Genomic DNA, 16,336 nt, shown 5'->3' with positions numbered 1-16,336 from the left:
CCCAGCGAGCTTCCTTATCCTCCGTGCTGGACTATCTCCTACACCTATCTCAATCTGGGCTCAAGTCCACATCCATACGAGTACACCTGAGCGCTATCGCGGCGTTCCACCAGCCCCTACAAGGGAAACCCCTCTCGGCCCATCCGGTGGTCGCCAGATTTATGAAAGGACTCTTCCATGTTAACCCGCCTCTCAAACCACCTCCAGTAGTTTGGGACCTCAATGTAGTCCTTTCCCATCTCATGAAGCCCCCGTTTGAACCACTCAACAGGGCCCCTCTGAAGTATCTCACCTGGAAAGTGCTTTTCCTTGTAGCCCTTACGTCCGCTCGCAGAGTCAGCGAACTACAGGCATTGATGGCGGACCCACCATTCACAGTATTCCACCATGACAAGGTGGTCCTCCGCACTCACCCGAAATTCCTGCCTAAGGTGGTCTCCGAATTTCATCTCAACCAATCCATTGTACTTCCAGTATTCTTCCCTAAGCCTCATTCTCACCACGGAGAATCGACCCTTCACACTCTAGACTGTAAACGTGCCTTGGCTTTCTACCTGGATCGCACCAAGCCACATAGAACCACTCCTCAACTTTTTGTCTCCTTCGATCCTAACAAGTTGGGAAGACCCGTATCGAAGCGCACCATCTCCAATTGGATGGCGGCTTGTATCTCTTTCTGCTATGCCCAGGCTGGACTATCACTCCCTTGTAAGGTCACAGCCCATAAGGTCAGAGCAATGGCAGCCTCAGTAGCATTCCTCAGATCAACACCAATTGAGGAAATTTGCAAGGCCGCCACCTGGTCCTCGGTTCACACATTCACCTCACATTATTGTCTGGATACCCTCTCCAGACGGGATGGACAGTTTGGCCAAACAGTATTGAAAAATTTATTCTCTTAAGTCGCCAACTCCCCCTCCATCCCACTGAGGTTAGCTTGGAGGTCACCCACTAGTGAGAATACCTGCCTGCTTGTCCTGGGATAAAGCAATGTTACTTACCGTAACAGTTGTTATCCAGGGACAGCAGGCAGCTATTCTCACGTCCCACCCACCTCCCCTGGGTTGGCTTCTCAGGCTAGCTACCTGAACTGAGGAGACACGCCCGGATCTCCGGGTAGGAAGGCACCGGCGCATGCGCGGTGCGGGCATCTAGAAACTTTAAGTTTCTACAAGCAACACGTGCTTGTGAGACGTCCGTACCGGGGCTCTGTCTGATGACATCACCCACTAGTGAGAATAGCTGCCTGCTGTCCCTGGATAACAACTGTTACGGTAAGTAACATTGCTTTTTTGGCCTGCAGTATTCCCTTCTTGCTTTTGGGATTTACTGCGTTTCAATTTGAACCGCCACATTGTGCTCTCTACCTTGTGTGTATGTGTTCAGTTTTGACTTTTCTGTTTGCTATTCTGCATCCAATCCAAAGTTGAAATCAATACTTTGTAAATACAGCACTAAGGTGTTGACAGAATAGATCCTCTCAAAATTAACCCTTTTCAATGCCTGCGATGCTCCACCCATTGTAACGGGATCTGTTTATACCTTCTCAGTTCTATGATTTATGGGACATATTTTATAAACGGTGTCCTGATTGTAGGTGGCGGTAGGCGCCCTACCGCTGTCTAACCAGCCAATTGGGACGCATGTTTACTAAAAAAAAACCAACAATAAAACCAAACTACCTGAGACAGGCCACCTACTCTGCAGGGGACATGTCACGAGTGCAGGTAGGTGTCTAGGGACACTTAAGCTTGCCCAAGACTGGTTTCATCCTGAAGTGGTTTTGGCCAGAAGTTGCGTTAGGTGAGCTTTAGCGGCTCTAAACATCTCCCTAGGGCTGCGATAGGTGCCTGAAATGTAGGCCAGCAAAACGCTGCCCACATTTCAAATAAATGTAGCCACTAAATTGATCGTGGTAAGGAAATCTCCCTGCCGCAATCAGCTGAGCGGCCGTGGCACGAAATCCCCGAACCCCATCGTAAGTTGGCCAGCAGGAGGGATGCCCAATCACCCCCAAAGCCCCCCCCCCATTGTTCGCGGCAGGAGGGATGCCCACTCTCTCCTGCTGCAAGCTGTGAAACAATCACCGGCATGAAGGATTCCCCCTCCTGCCAGAACACCGCCACCCCCACAACATCCCAGTAGGATAGATGCCCACTCCCTCCTGCCGGCACCTCTCTCCCGAACCCCTCCCAAGTTCCCCTGGACCCCACCCCTAAACCTTTAAAAGCAAGGCTGGCCAGAGGGATGCTTACTCCCTCTGGCTGGCAGGCCCGCCTGTTCAGAATGGCAGGCCTTTTCCTTCCCAGTGCATCCTGGGATGCACTGGAGCGGGGCCTAAGACCCTGTTTGGCTTAGATGCTCTCCCAGAGTCTTAGGCATCCTTCCCAGTGCATTCTGGGATGCATTGGAAATGGCCTAAGACTCCAATTGGCCAGATACTTAAAGCCACTCCCATGACACTTTCGTCATTTGGCTCCACGGATGGGAAAATCTCAGTGAATTTCTAAACTATCTGAACAATGGCCACTCCAACATAAAATTCACCATGAAGACAGAGAGGATGCCTTTCCTTTCTGGATGTGATGATCAGAAAGTGGTCAGATGGAAGCCTGGGACACACGGTATATAGGAAACCCACCCATATCAACTGTTATCTAAATGCAGAGTCCTATCACCACCCATCCTCAAAAAGAGAGGCACACTAGTGAATAGAGCGCTAAGAGTTTGTGATCCAGGCAGCCTTCAGAAAGAAAAAGAAACCCTCAAGGACGCATTTCTTGCTAATAGCTATAGCAGAAAGGCTACCTCTCTAGCCCTAAAACTTATGGACAACTCGACCCAGAAAATCAGCAACAGCCAGCAACCATTAAAGGACAATTCTGCGACAGAACAAAAAATGGCAGTGCTTCCTTATGCACCAAAGAAGTGAAATGTCAATCTCTGCGCAAATACCAGAAAGTCCAAGAAGAGCAGAGAAAGCAAGGTCTTCAAACCAAACTAATTTTAATGACAACCATATATCGAACATACATAAAATTCATAAGACATTCATATGATTAAACATGAGTTGTGTTTCAGCAAAAGAGCTTGCCTCGGGAGTCCTTATGAATGAAGCACCAGATCATATGCTTGTAAGAGTGCTAAAAAAAAAAAAAAGTATGACAGTGTTGAACAGCATTCACAGTAGAAACAAGAGTATTTAATAAACATCAAATTAGCAGGTAAGCCCCAATTTCTTCTTAAGCCTATCTAAAATGCAAACACAATGTCCATCAGATAAATTATATGTTGATAAGGAAGTCCAATATACCATTCAAAATGGTTCTATCTCTTCTGATCTCACACTGCATTTTTCCAGTACCATATTAAATTGGATATCAGTTTAACATTCAAAAAGTTTCATACAGATAATTAAAGAAAAGACTTACTACATGAAGATTATTGTTGAACTGTCTGATTTGTCTCCATTGTAGATGAACGATACTGTTGACGAATGTCAAACTTATAAAATCAAACAAAAACAAATTTGCAACAGTGAAAGGGGAAAGTTGAGACTCATGACTTTATCTTGTAATGCCAAAACAAAGATAGAGAGATTTTTTTCCCCACAAAATGGATGTGGAGGACCACCCAAGCTGCTAGGGGTTCTATAGAGTCAAAGGTTACACTTGGCTGATGTATGAGCAAAGCAGGTCTCAAAGAGACTGGAGAGGAGTCACATGCAACTTCTTTGAAAACTGACCTTGAATGACTTCATCAAAGTGTGTTAGTAAACATGGGTTCCCTGAATGTGGAGAACATCTAATGGAAGCAGGGGGCAACATAAATTATAAAACTGAGCAGCAAACTTCAGGAAACACAAGAAGAAATAAAGATGAATTTACATTTTAGACCTGGTTAACTACAATTTTGTAAGGCTTCTTTTTTTTCTATATTTGTTTTTGAGATACTCCAAATTGAAATTTTTCTTTTGCTGGCTTGAAATGGTATTAAAAGTCCTACCTTTACCAGTATGACTTTAATATTAAGAAGTTTCTTATAAAGAAAAAAACACCACCAAAAACCTCACACACAGCTGGTGTCTCATTGCAGAAAGGCCTTTGCCTATATGGCTTGGTGTACCAGAATGCCACTTCCACTCACCTACCCCACTCACTCCACCTATAATTTTGCAAGCTATTGTTTCCAGCACACACAGCCACATTGTAACTGCTCATTTTCCATGTGAAAGGTCACTTTGGTCAGCCACAAAACTTAGAGACTTGAAGAAAGCACAGATATTTTATTCAGCATATGCGGACTCCTGAGCCCCCAAGCTGGCAGCTTCAGAAGTCCCAAAACCAGGAAGTTAGTGATATTTATACAATTTTCTGGCTATACAACTGAATGCTAGAAAAAACTTCTTACATGTTACTTTTCTTAACAATCATTGATCCTAAGTAGGTCACTAGCAGATCACTTATCTAAGCCCTGCAGTCTTTCTGTTACATGTCCAAGAGGGCGGAATACAATATTGTGTATGCTGAGATACCATAAGAAGCTAAAACACCCAAGCTAAAAAACCCAGTGTAGGCAGGCTAGAAAATGAGATAAGTCAGGTCTGCAATTAAACATAATTCAGCATTTTATTAAGGAGAAAACTTTAGTTCAAATCTCAGGAAAACCAGTCCCAGACTCCTTCACCTGAACAGCTATTAAATGCTTATTCAATGAGAGGCTGCTATGCACTTATTTAAGATTATTTATTATCTCTAGTAAGTTAAAAAAAAAGACATTTTTACCATGAAAATCAAATGTTCTGCTTGTTTGTGTTTTTTTAAAATAGTAAAACCTGTGCCTCTGGATCTGTGGTAACACTACGTTGCATAGGTAAGTGAGTAAGTGGAAGATGTGGGGTTGGGAAAGGATTTAGCATACTATTGGAGGACATGAGGGCAAAAAGACACGATGATCTATTCAATATTATCCTTACGGGGAGAGAGGCTGGTTTTATAATTTCTTAATACAGGATAACTGAACAGAAACATTACCTGTGCTGATGGGATGCCAGTTCTTAAAAGAACCATCCTAAGATCTAAGGTATTTAATTGCCTTGCTATGGATGATATCAGTTATTCTTAATCATTTATTTGAGCAGGTAACAAGATATTAAGCCATAAGAGTGTGTGTGTATAAAATGTATTTAGTGGCGGGGAGTACGGACAGTAGGCAGCTGGACTCTAATCCTCAGCACTGCACCAACCTAGTGGTTTACTGGAGTGGCCAAGTGGATTCCAAACTCCAAAAAGTGAAGCAAGTGTAATCGAGTTCAGTCCAGTGTTTCCACCATGCACTGATTTCTTCAAAACAAAGCATTAACTTTTTGTCACAAATGAAAGGCAAGTTGCTACCAACACAGTCTGTAATACAGATATAGGTTTACTTTTCCTCTTGAATCCACTTTCAATTCAGCAACTTGACAACTCCCATGAGTCTTTGGTCCATCAAATATAGTGGCTCTCTGCCAAACTTTATGCACTGGTGCTGTTCAGACAGTTCATTATAGGCTTTGCTAATTATGCTTGAATTATGCTTGCATAGTTTTTGCCTTTGCACTAAAGGAGAGCCCTCGTCTAGATGGGCAGCTGTAACGCGGAGATGGAGGACCCGCGTTGCCTCCCATGGGGACAAGCAAGCTGCATGAGTGGGTGGATGCAGGAGGGAAAGGGCAACAGTTGGGCGGAGCCTATAAAGCCGGGACCTCGGAGGACCTGGGATATTCCTGGGTCCTCCGAGGCTGCTTTTCCTGCCCACCCTCCCACCCCTTTTTTATGGTTCAGTAGGTTACTGAGGTAGGGTTGGGGTTTGCGGCTATCTCGAGCTACTGTACAGTGGGGCTCAAGCCCCCCCCCCCAAGCCTCTTGCTGGCATGGCAGGGTCGGGGGCCAAATATTATTGGTAATGGTTTAAGGTGTAGCTCGGGAAACCGTTTTGTTATGCGAGTGTGTTAAATTAATTGTTTGTTAATAAACAGAGCTGTGGCTATTTATCCACAAGCAGAGTGTGGTTTGGTTATTGGTGAAGGGGTGATTTGGGGGTGGGGGTAATAGAGGGTAAGCGGGTCAATACATATTCCGCTGTTAAGCTCTCCTAATCACTCAGTCCTTTACTGGGATTGCCTGAACTCTGCCTGGTTGTATCCCTCACGTTTTACAAACCCCTTAGTGAACTTCAATTAAGATTAGGGCTTTATCAGCTGTATTTGTCAATTAGAGAGGGACAAAGTTAAGGATCCCTTCTCCCACAGTAAATCATCTTATGGGAACTGAAACTGCTCTGAGATGTATTGGCTTTACTCTTTAGTGTTTCTCCCTGTAATACATGTTCAGACAACCTGTAATACATGTTCAGACAACACCACATCGTTTCTTAAATTTTAGTTCACTGGCTTCCACTGCATTTCATTATCTTTCAACATGCTTGTTGTATCACATTTCCCTTCACTCATGCACTCGTTGTGCTCTGGCTGAATATCACTTTTCCCAGATAAAGAAACTAGGTCTATATCTTGCCCATCTGCTGTTTAGGTTAAATCCTGGTGAACAAATCTCCCCAGGACCCCAAAACAGAAGGGTGAGGGGGAGAGACAGCTTGAACAACAAACTACCGCACAAAATTTTATGAAAGTGAACGGGAAGCCCTCGGTCACACAGGTAACAATGGGGACTCACCCCTAATGCTCCAGCTGTCACATACATACACCCAAAGAGATGTTATCTGTGAAACATCTCTGGGCTATCCCGTATTAAATCAAAAAGTGATAACTAGTGCACAAACCAGTGTGCTAATAGTGCAAGAAACAAAGTGAAAGCAACTCAATAATAATAATACTTGTTAGAGCTGTCTCTGCCCCTCATCCAGGGGTACAGGAGTGTCCAAAATCAACCGTGCAGGCTAGGACATGAGCTTAAACAGTCTAATGGAAGTACTTAGCTTCTCTGTAGAAAAATAGATGTAGCCAGCCAAAGTAAAGCTCATCCAATGGGGCTCCGTTTCGAGAGTAAAACCTCCTTCCTCAAGAACCGGCTTTGTGAGGAAGGGGGTTTTACCCTCAAAATGGAGCCACGTTGGATGAGCTTTACTTTGGATGGCTACATCTACTTTTCTACAGAGAAGCAAAGTACTTCCATTAGACTGTTTAGCTCGTGTCCTAGCCGGTGATGGGACAAAAGTGTGCGAGACGAACGTGCGCCAACAATTCAGCACAAGACTTACAGCGCGCCGCAGGAAAACCTTCTTTTAAATGGCTCCGGGGGTGTGTGTAGGGGAACCCCCCCCCTCTACTTAATAGGGATTGCGCTGCCATGTTAGGGGTGTGTGGGGGGTATAACCCCCCACATTATACTGAAAACTTAACTTTTTCCCTAAAAAATAGGGAAAAGTTAAGTTTCCAGTATAATGTGGGATTACAACCCCCCCAACGCCAGCGCGATCCCTATTAAGTAAAGTGGGGGGGGGGGAGTGTTCCCCACCAACACCCCCCGTCGGAGCCCTTTAAAAGAAGGTTTTCCTGCAGCGCGCTGAAGTCCTGCGCTGAATTGTCGGCGCTCGTTTGTCTCGTGCGCTTGACTATGAACCATCCTAGCCTGCTTGGTTGATTTTGGATGCTCCTGTACCCCTGGATGAGGGGCAGAGGCAGCTCTAACAAGTATTATTATTGAGTTGCTTTCACTTTGTTTCTTGCACTATTAGCACACTGGTTTGTGCATTAGTCCAAAATTGGACCAACTGCCCACCTCCATCCCACTGTCCTCTGGCCCCACTCTGCATCTTGAATATTCTAGTAAAGTTCTGGGAGTCATCATTGACTCTACACTTTCCTTCAACGATCACCTCAACTCCCTAGTAAAAAAATGTTTCTTCAGCCTTCACATGCTGAGAAAAGTGAGATCCTGTTTCCATCAAAAACACTTTGCCATCCTTGTCCAATCCACCATCCTTTCCAGACTGGACTACTGCAACTCTATCTACCTTAGCCTAACAAAGAAAAACCTTCAAAGACTCCAGCGGATTCAGAATACCGCTACTAAGCTTATCTTTGCAAAAAGCAAATTCAACCACATCTCACCGCTTTTATCCAAGCTCCACTGGCTTCCGATTATCTCCAGAGTCCACTTCAAATGTGCCTGCCTCACTTTCAAGATCCGACACGGTATTCTCCCTCCCTTCATTCCTCTTTCTTGGAACTCCTCTAACCCCAATTCTGCCAGATCCACCCAAAAACTGAAACTTTCCTTTCCCTCTCTAAAAGGCGTTTCACTTGTAGGAAAACTAGGTTCTTCCCTCCCTTTCAGAATCACTCAGCTCTGGAACAACCTTACCTCCCCTCTTAGGAATCTGAGCTCCCTCCAACTCTTCCGTAAACATCTGAAAACCTGGTTATTCTCAAAAATGTAACTCCTCCTCCCTCTCTGGTTATTCTAGTCCTCTAAATTTTCTCTTCATTTTGCCTCTTCCCTCCACTGGAGTTCCTTTCTACCTTAACTCTTGTTAACCATGTCGAGCTTTATGAATGTAGAGATGATGCGGTATACAAACCTAAGGTTTAGATTAGATTAGATTAGTTATCACTTTTTGATTTAACACGGGATAGCCCAGATATGTTTCACAGATAACATCCCTTTGGGTGTATGCATATAGCAGCTGGAGCATTAAGGGTGAGTCCCCATTGCTAGCTGTATGACTGAGGGCTTCTCTCCTCATCTGCTGCTTTGCTATGCTGCTGGTCGTGCCTTTGCCTGGGCTCCTCAGTTCCACCTCCGTCCCTGCTCTGCCCTCTGTGATTTAGGGCTCTGCTTTTACGTGTGTCGAAGCCCCACCCCTCTCTCCTAGGAGCAAGGGGGTTGGGCAGGAAATCCCTAGGGAAATAACTCTGGTTTCTCCTAGGCTGATAATGTGCATACCTTGCAAGACTATGTCTCCACTTCTCAGTAAAAGTCCCATCAAGCTTTTGGGTGTACTTATTCTGATATGGCACTCTCTGCTAGATATTCTTAGGCTCATACCTTTCCTGCTCTACCTCACTGTCTGAGGGGTAGTCAGCCAATTCCCTATCCTTACTTTTAACCTGGTCAGCTCTCCTGACCAGGGACCTTGCTCTGCTTTTATCCATTACAGGGACAAAGCTGGCTAAGGGTTTGTCACAGTCCCCCCTACTTAAAGGATGACTATCCTTAAGACTTTGAGGGTGTCCCTTATTCTCAGGTATTCTGGAAAGAATGTCTACGTTGGTATTAAGCTTTCCTGGGCGGTGTATCATATGATACCTGAAGGATTGTAATGCTAAATACCAGCGTGTCAGACGAGTGGTATTGTTACGCATAGTGTTTAGCCACTTTAAGGCAGCATGGTCTATGACTAGGGTAAATTCCTTTTCTCTAGCTACAAATAAGGCCAATGGTATGAACAGATCCCAGTCTGTAGGGTTATCTCCTATGCCTTTCTTTAGCATCTGTTTCAATGTTTGATTAAAACATTCAAGTGTGCCATTAGCCTGTGGGTGGTAAGCAGAAGTTTTAATATGGCGTATACCAAAGCCTTCCTAGAAAGCCCTCATCTCGGTGGAGAGGAAATTACTCCCCTGAACAGTAAGAACCTCCCTAGGAAATCCTACCATACAAAAGAGTCCCAACAGTTCCTTCATGATAGCCGCTGATGTTGCTTTCCTCAAAGGAAATGCCCATGGGAATTGGGTAGTGACATCCATTACTACTAGGATGAAATTATTCCCTTTCGGGGTTTTCTCCAGGGGTCCCACAATATCCATAGCATTACGCACTAGGGGTCCTTCTACTATGGGAATAGGAATAAGAGGAGCTCTAGCAGGTTTTGCCAAGGATAGTTTCTGGCACACGGCATGATCGGCAGACGTCTATCACTTCCTGACGTGCTCCTGGCCAGCAAAACCGTTTCTTCACCTGCTGCCAGGTGGCTTCAGCCCCCTTATGCCCTGACAAGGGATGGTCATGGGCTGCTCTCATCACTCCTCTAAACCCCTGAGGTACCATAAGTTGTTGTTTTTCTTCCCCCTGTTCTCCTTCCAGGCTCTCTCTAAATAACAGGCCCATTGACTATAAACCGGTATCCTTCTTGGGTACCCCCCACCCGTTGCCAATCTTCCCTTAGGGTGGCATCTGCCTTCTGTTCTGCTCTCAGACCTTATTTCTCAGAGAGTCTGTTTTAGATTCTGCACTGTCCTCCCTTTTTTTCTTTTGCTGATTGCCTTCAAAAGATCCTCTTTGATTCGTGGAGTCCGGGATTCTTATCCCATTTCTACTTGATTCCCAAGTACACTGGAGGGCTGAGATTTTTCCTGGACCACAGAGCTCTCATCATTTTTCTGGTCGGGAGGTATTTCACTCGTTTCTCCTCATTCCGACCTACTCCCTATGCTTCCTGGATCTCAAGGAAGCCTTCGCATATTCCAATTTCTTTCTTTTTATTTTTTTAATCCTTTATTTAATAATTTTAATACAATAATCTCAGTGAAATACACAATTAACATTAAATATAATTCATAAACTTAGTAAACTAATGAGTACTACATCTTATTAATATTACAGTTAAAATAATCCCATCCCCTATCCCCTGTCTCATACCCCCCCTCCCAGGAAATCTGGTTCCAAAACCCTAGGGATACGAGAATTCTTCATAGGGCTTCTTTTTCCAGCTCTATATAAGTCTCCCATATGTCATTAAATTTTGCCCATTGATTAGGTTAAAAGGACTGAAAGTCTATATTTTTCACAAACTATTCCTAAATGTTCCCTTGCATCCCTCAGAGTGGGTACATTTAACATACGCCATTGCTGATCTAATGTCAGTCTAGCAGCTATACCGATAAATGCCAGGTCCAAAAGTTTAGATTGAGAAAGTGTTAAACCTTCTATTCTTACTCCCAGCAGTGCCCTTTCAGCATTCAGCTTAAGTGGTGTCTGAATTAATCTGCTTACATAATCAAAAACTTGCTCCCAAAACTTTTGGATCCTTTGACATTCCCACCACATCCTTTCCAACAGGTAGCATCACTCTGCTTGGTACATTTACTAATTAGGACGGGGGTGGTGTACCAACAAACTAGGAGTTTAATAGCATTTTCCACCAAAGTGGCGGCCCTAGCTGTCTGAAAAATGTGATATTATTATCCCCCACTCATCTGTGGACCATTCTTTCCCCAAGTCTTTTTTCCATGTTTTCATATATGATGTTTTGGTTATTTTATCTTCATTTATAATTTTATATAACCAAGAAATGCACCCTTTTGCTACTGGTTCTCCTAGCCTTTTTTCAAATTCAGATTCCATCACTCTTCATCTTAAGTGTTAATATATAATTTTTTATTTGTAAGTAAAGGAAAAGATCTCTTGTTTCTAGTTGAAATTGATCCTGAATATCTGTGAAGGCTTTAACCTCCCTATCTTCAATTAGTTAGCCAAAACATACTAACCCTTTTGCCTCCCACTTCCTAAAAACTCATCCCTCCCTATCTAGTGTAAAGTATTGTACAAATAATATAGAGGAGAAAAAATACCTTTTTCTCTACTTAAAAGTTTTTTCCTAATCCTTTTCCAGATTTTCAGGGAACATTTACTAAAAGGATTATTTATATTTGTTAAATATTTTTCTCCCAGCCATGGTAAGTATTTCAATTTTATTATACCTTCTTTCATATCTAGCATTGCTTGTTCTATTTTTTCCCAGAGCTTAGGAGGAGAGGAATGCCATCCAACTATATCTCTTGACTGAGCTGCTTTATAATAATTCTCCAGAGAAGGTCCTCCTTCCGCCTTAGACTTAAACAATGCCTGCCTTCCGACCCTTGGTCGTTTTTCTCCCCATATAAATCTCAATATCGTATTATTCCATTTTTGAAAATTGTTTTTGGATTTCTATCGGTAATACTTTGAATAAGTAAAGAAACCTAGGGAGTATCATCATCTTTACCACTTCCATGCGGCCTAACCAAAAAATGAATAACTTATCCCACCTATCTAGATCTTTCTGTATATCCTTTACCAATGGTATATAATTTTGTTGGAACAAGAGTGTCCAATCTGTTCCCAAACTTATTCCCAGATAACGAATAGGGCCCTTTACCCATCTCAGGGGTACTGATCTTTGTAATTCCATAATCCTCTCTGTTGATGCTGAAATATTCATCACTTCTGTCTTATTTAAATTAGCTTTAAACCCCGATAGTTGGCCATATTCACTCGTAACACATATTCCAGTTTCTATGGTTTTCGAAATATATCTTTGAGTTCAACTCAGTTGTTGTCATTCCCAGTACAGAGTCTTTCTTTTTGGTCTTGCATCTTCTCCCAGAGTCTTCACGACATATCTGATTCTGATGGCTGCATTTATTTGATTCCAGGGCCTTCAGGATTTTTCTTTTTCTGAACGTCTGGTTCATCAAGGCTGTTTTTTTCCCTCAGGGAGTGGTCTGAGCTAGAGAATGACACGGTGACAAAATTCATCACCATTCCCGTCCCCGCGGATAACCATGGGAAACCATCTTCATGTCATTCTTTAAGGAGAGAGAGAAGAATCAGAGTATGACTGGCCACAACCACTGACCCTCAAGCCTTGCTTTGAAGAATGCTGGTGTAGAAGGACTGAAGTTGAAATAGACACTAGAAAATGACATGGGATTATTTCCCACGGTTATCCGTGGGGAAGGGAATGGTGATGATATTTCCTACTCGGTTCACTTCGACTCAGAAGTCTCTGATTCATTCCAATCTGCAATGATTTATAAGAACATGAGATGCCGCTGCTGGGTCAGACCAGTGGTCCATCATTCCCAGCAGTCTGCTCACGCAGCGGCCCTTTTGGTCAAAGACCAGTGCCCTAACTGAGACTAGCCCTACCAACGTACGTCCTTGTTCAGCAGGAACTTGTCTAACTTTGTCTTGAATCCCTGGAGGGTGTTTTCCCCTATGACAGCCTCCGGGAGAGCGTTCCAGTTTTCTACCACTCTCTGGGTGAAGAAGAACTTCCTTACGTTTGTACAGAATCTATCCCCTTTCAACTTTAAGAGTGCCCTCTCGTTCTCCCTACCTTGGAGAGGGTGAACAACCTGTCTATCCCCTTCAGTACCTTGAATGTTTCAATCATGTCCCCTCTCAATCTCCTCTGTTCGAGGGAGAAGAGGCCCAGTTTCTCTAATCTGTCGCTGTACGGCAGTTCCTCCAACTCCTTAACCATCTTAGTTGCTCTTCTCCAGACCCTTTCGAGTAGTACCGGGTCCTTCATGTACAGTGACCAGTACTCCAGGTGAGGGCGCACCATGGCCCGGTACAACGGCATGATAACCTCCTTCGATCTGTTCGTGATCCCCTTCTTTATCATTCCTAGCGTTCTGTTTGACCTTTTCGCTGCCACCGCACATTGCGTAGACGGCTTCATTGACTTGTCGATCACAACTCCCAAGTCCCTTTCCTGGGAGGTCTCCAAGTACCGCCCTGTACATCCTGTACTCGTGCATGAGATTTTTGTTACCGACATGCATCACTTTACACTTATCCACGTTGAACCTCATCTGTCGTGTCGATGCCCATTCCTCGAGCCTGATAATGTCACGTTGTAGATCTTCGCAATCCCCCTGCATCTTCACTACTCTGAATAACTTTGTGTCATCCACAAATTTAATCACCTGGCTTGTTGTACCTATGTCCAGATCATTTATAAATATGTTGAAGAGTACAGGTCCAAGCACCGAGCCCTGTGGCACTCCACTGGTGACGCTCTTCCAGTCCGAGTATTGCCCATTTACCCCCATTCTCCGTTTCCTATGCTCCAGCCAGTTTTTAATCCACGTGAGTATTTCTCCCTCAATTCCATGGCTCGCAATTTTCTGAAGTAGTCGTTCATGCGGAACCTTGTCGAATGCCTTCTGAAAGTCCAGATATACAATGTCGACCGGGTCGCCCTTGTCTATCTGCCTGTTTACTCCCTCGAACAAATGCAGCAAGTTTATCAAACAAGATCTGCCTTTGCTGAAACCGTGCTGACTGGATCTCATCAAACCGTGTCCGTCAAGGTGATCAATGATGTGGTCCTTTATCAGCGCCTCTACCATTTTTCTCAGTACTAAGACCAGAATCGCCATTCTGTAGTTTCCCGGATCGCCCTTCAAACCTTTTTTGAAGATCGGCATAACATTCGCCACCTTCCAGTCCTTCAGAATCTTTCCTGTTTTGGTCGACAGATTGGCTATTAGTTGAAGCAGTTTAGCTATGGTCCCTTTCAGTTCCTTCTCAGTTGATTTTTCTCAGGCTGTGTCTTTCTCAGCCTGTTTGTTATCTACTGGATGTCTCCAGGAAACTAGCCACTCAAAAATGTTTCCATCACAAGTGGTCTAAGTTTTTCTTCTTGATGTCTTCTTTATTTTCATGTTCCACATTCCTATATAGTGGGACTTGCTTATGGATTATTTTCTTCTTTTATTTGATTTTAGTCTCGAGTTTATATCTCTCAGACTTCTTTTATGTGCTATTGCATTTTTCCCTTTGTCAGTCGAGGGTCTCCCTCTTCCTGCTTATCCTCTGGTTTCCAGATTCATGACATGGGTTTTTCATGTGAACCTCACCTCTTGTTTTTTCCTGTTGTTTGGGCCCTATTGTAGCCCTTTTCACTTGGTTTTCAGGTTTCTGTAAGGTTTTTTTCTCTGTGAAACCACCCCTGCAGTCTTCTCATGTCGTCTGGGAATTTACTGTACTTCTTTCCAGTTTGTTTGAGGCTACCATTTCAATCAATGGCCACAGATCCTCTTCAGCTTCTTGCCTGGAAAGTAGTTTTTCCTTACTGTTCTCACCTTTACCAGGAGGGTTGGTGAGTTCCAAACATTAGTAGCAGATTCATCCTTCACAGTTTTCATCATAACAAGGTGGTTCTGCATACACGTCCAAAGTTTCTTTTACAATTTTCACTTTTCACCTCATTCTCCTACTGGAGAACCTGTTTTGTATACTTTGGACTGTACATGGGCTTTCGTCTGCTACTTTGACCGGATAAAGCCACACTAAACTTCTCCCTAACTTTTCTTATGATCCACACCAGTTAGGGTCTTCTGTATTCAAGGAAACGATTTCTGCCTGGCTGGCTGCCTACATCTTGTTCTACTATGCTCAGACTGGCTTGACACGAGAAAGTCGTGTCCCAGCCTACAGAGTTACAGCCCTGGCAGTTTTTGTTGCTTTCCTTAGATCTACACCATTGAGGAACTCGGTAAAGCTGCCACCTGGTCCTCAATTCATACCTTCACTTTTCACTTCTGTCTGAATTTTTTTCCAGACGGGATGGGCACTTCGGCCAATCTATATTTCAATATATATTTTTCTTTGGCCAACTCTCCCACCATCCCATCTCTATTAGCTTGGAGGTCACCCATCAGTGAGAATATACTGGCTGCTTGTCCTGGGATAAAGCACAGTTACTTACCATAACAGGTGTTATCCAGGGACAGCAGGTAGATATTCTCATAACCCACCCACCTCCCCGGGTTGACTTCTTAGCTGACTTATTTTAACTGAGAGACTGCGCGCCTATGTCGGGCGGGAAGGCACTTGCACATGCGCGGTGCAGACTATCGTGAAGTTTCTAAGTTCTTAAAGTGGCAATGCACTTTTTAAGTGTCTGTACCGGGGCTCTTTCGGTGACGTCACCCATCAGTGAGAATATCTGCCTGCTGTCCCTGGATGCTAATAATAATAACAGTTTATATACCGCAGGACCGTGAAGTTCTATGCGGTTTACAATGATTAAAAGATGTTACAGATTGAGTAGATTTAACAAAGTTAAGGGTTAGTGATTAACATTTCTGGGGATCAGTAGTTGTGGACTAAGATTCTATAGGTGAGTTACCTAAATACTTCAAGAACAGATATGTTACGGTAAGTAACTGTGCTTTTCCACCCCACCCCCCTCTGGGCTTTCCCTTTATGAGGAGAAGTGGGCTTTGGAATTAATTGCTGACCCACAGGCTTCTCACCTGAAGACAAATAAGCTCTTTATACAGGGACATCACTGACTTTTGAAGCCTCAAGTTTTCTTAGTGTCAGTTTTACTGGTCTTCTCTTTAGTGACAGGGCTTGGCTCAGCGTGCACCTTAGACAATTTGCTGACTGCATGCTTTTCCCTGCCACTATTTGTCCCTGTCTCTGTCCCTAATGATTTTGCCACAGGTGTTCATAGCTTGTGTTCATACCTTGCAGGGCAAGATAATAACTAATGGCATGGATGTCACTGAGATATGGGTTAGGCTCAATACATAACAGCCCCTCGTATGTCTGGG

The 16,336-nt window shown here is 43.8% G+C and overlaps 1 protein-coding gene across 5 annotated transcripts in view; it reads left to right on the top strand.

Annotated features, from left to right (window-relative positions):
• The window catches only part of TMPRSS2 (transmembrane serine protease 2), a 236,722-nt gene that overhangs the window by 170,962 nt on the left and 49,424 nt on the right, over positions 1–16,336 (top strand). For all 5 annotated transcript variants that reach the window (XR_004539249.1, XR_004539251.1, XR_004539252.1 and 2 more), the window contains one exon: positions 4,829–4,872. Coding sequence is in view for 1 of the 5 variants with exons in the window: in XM_033942439.1 (XP_033798330.1) it covers positions 4,829–4,872 (44 nt within the window). In the remaining 4 variants the exon portion in view is untranslated. The remainder of the gene's footprint in view (positions 1–4,828; positions 4,873–16,336) is intronic.

This window comes from Geotrypetes seraphini, chromosome 4 (assembly GCF_902459505.1).
Source record: "Geotrypetes seraphini chromosome 4, aGeoSer1.1, whole genome shotgun sequence".
Classification (NCBI taxonomy): domain Eukaryota; kingdom Metazoa; phylum Chordata; class Amphibia; order Gymnophiona; family Dermophiidae; genus Geotrypetes; species Geotrypetes seraphini.
Note: the sequence above shows the minus strand (reverse complement) of the source record. Positions and strands in the feature narration are given on the sequence as shown.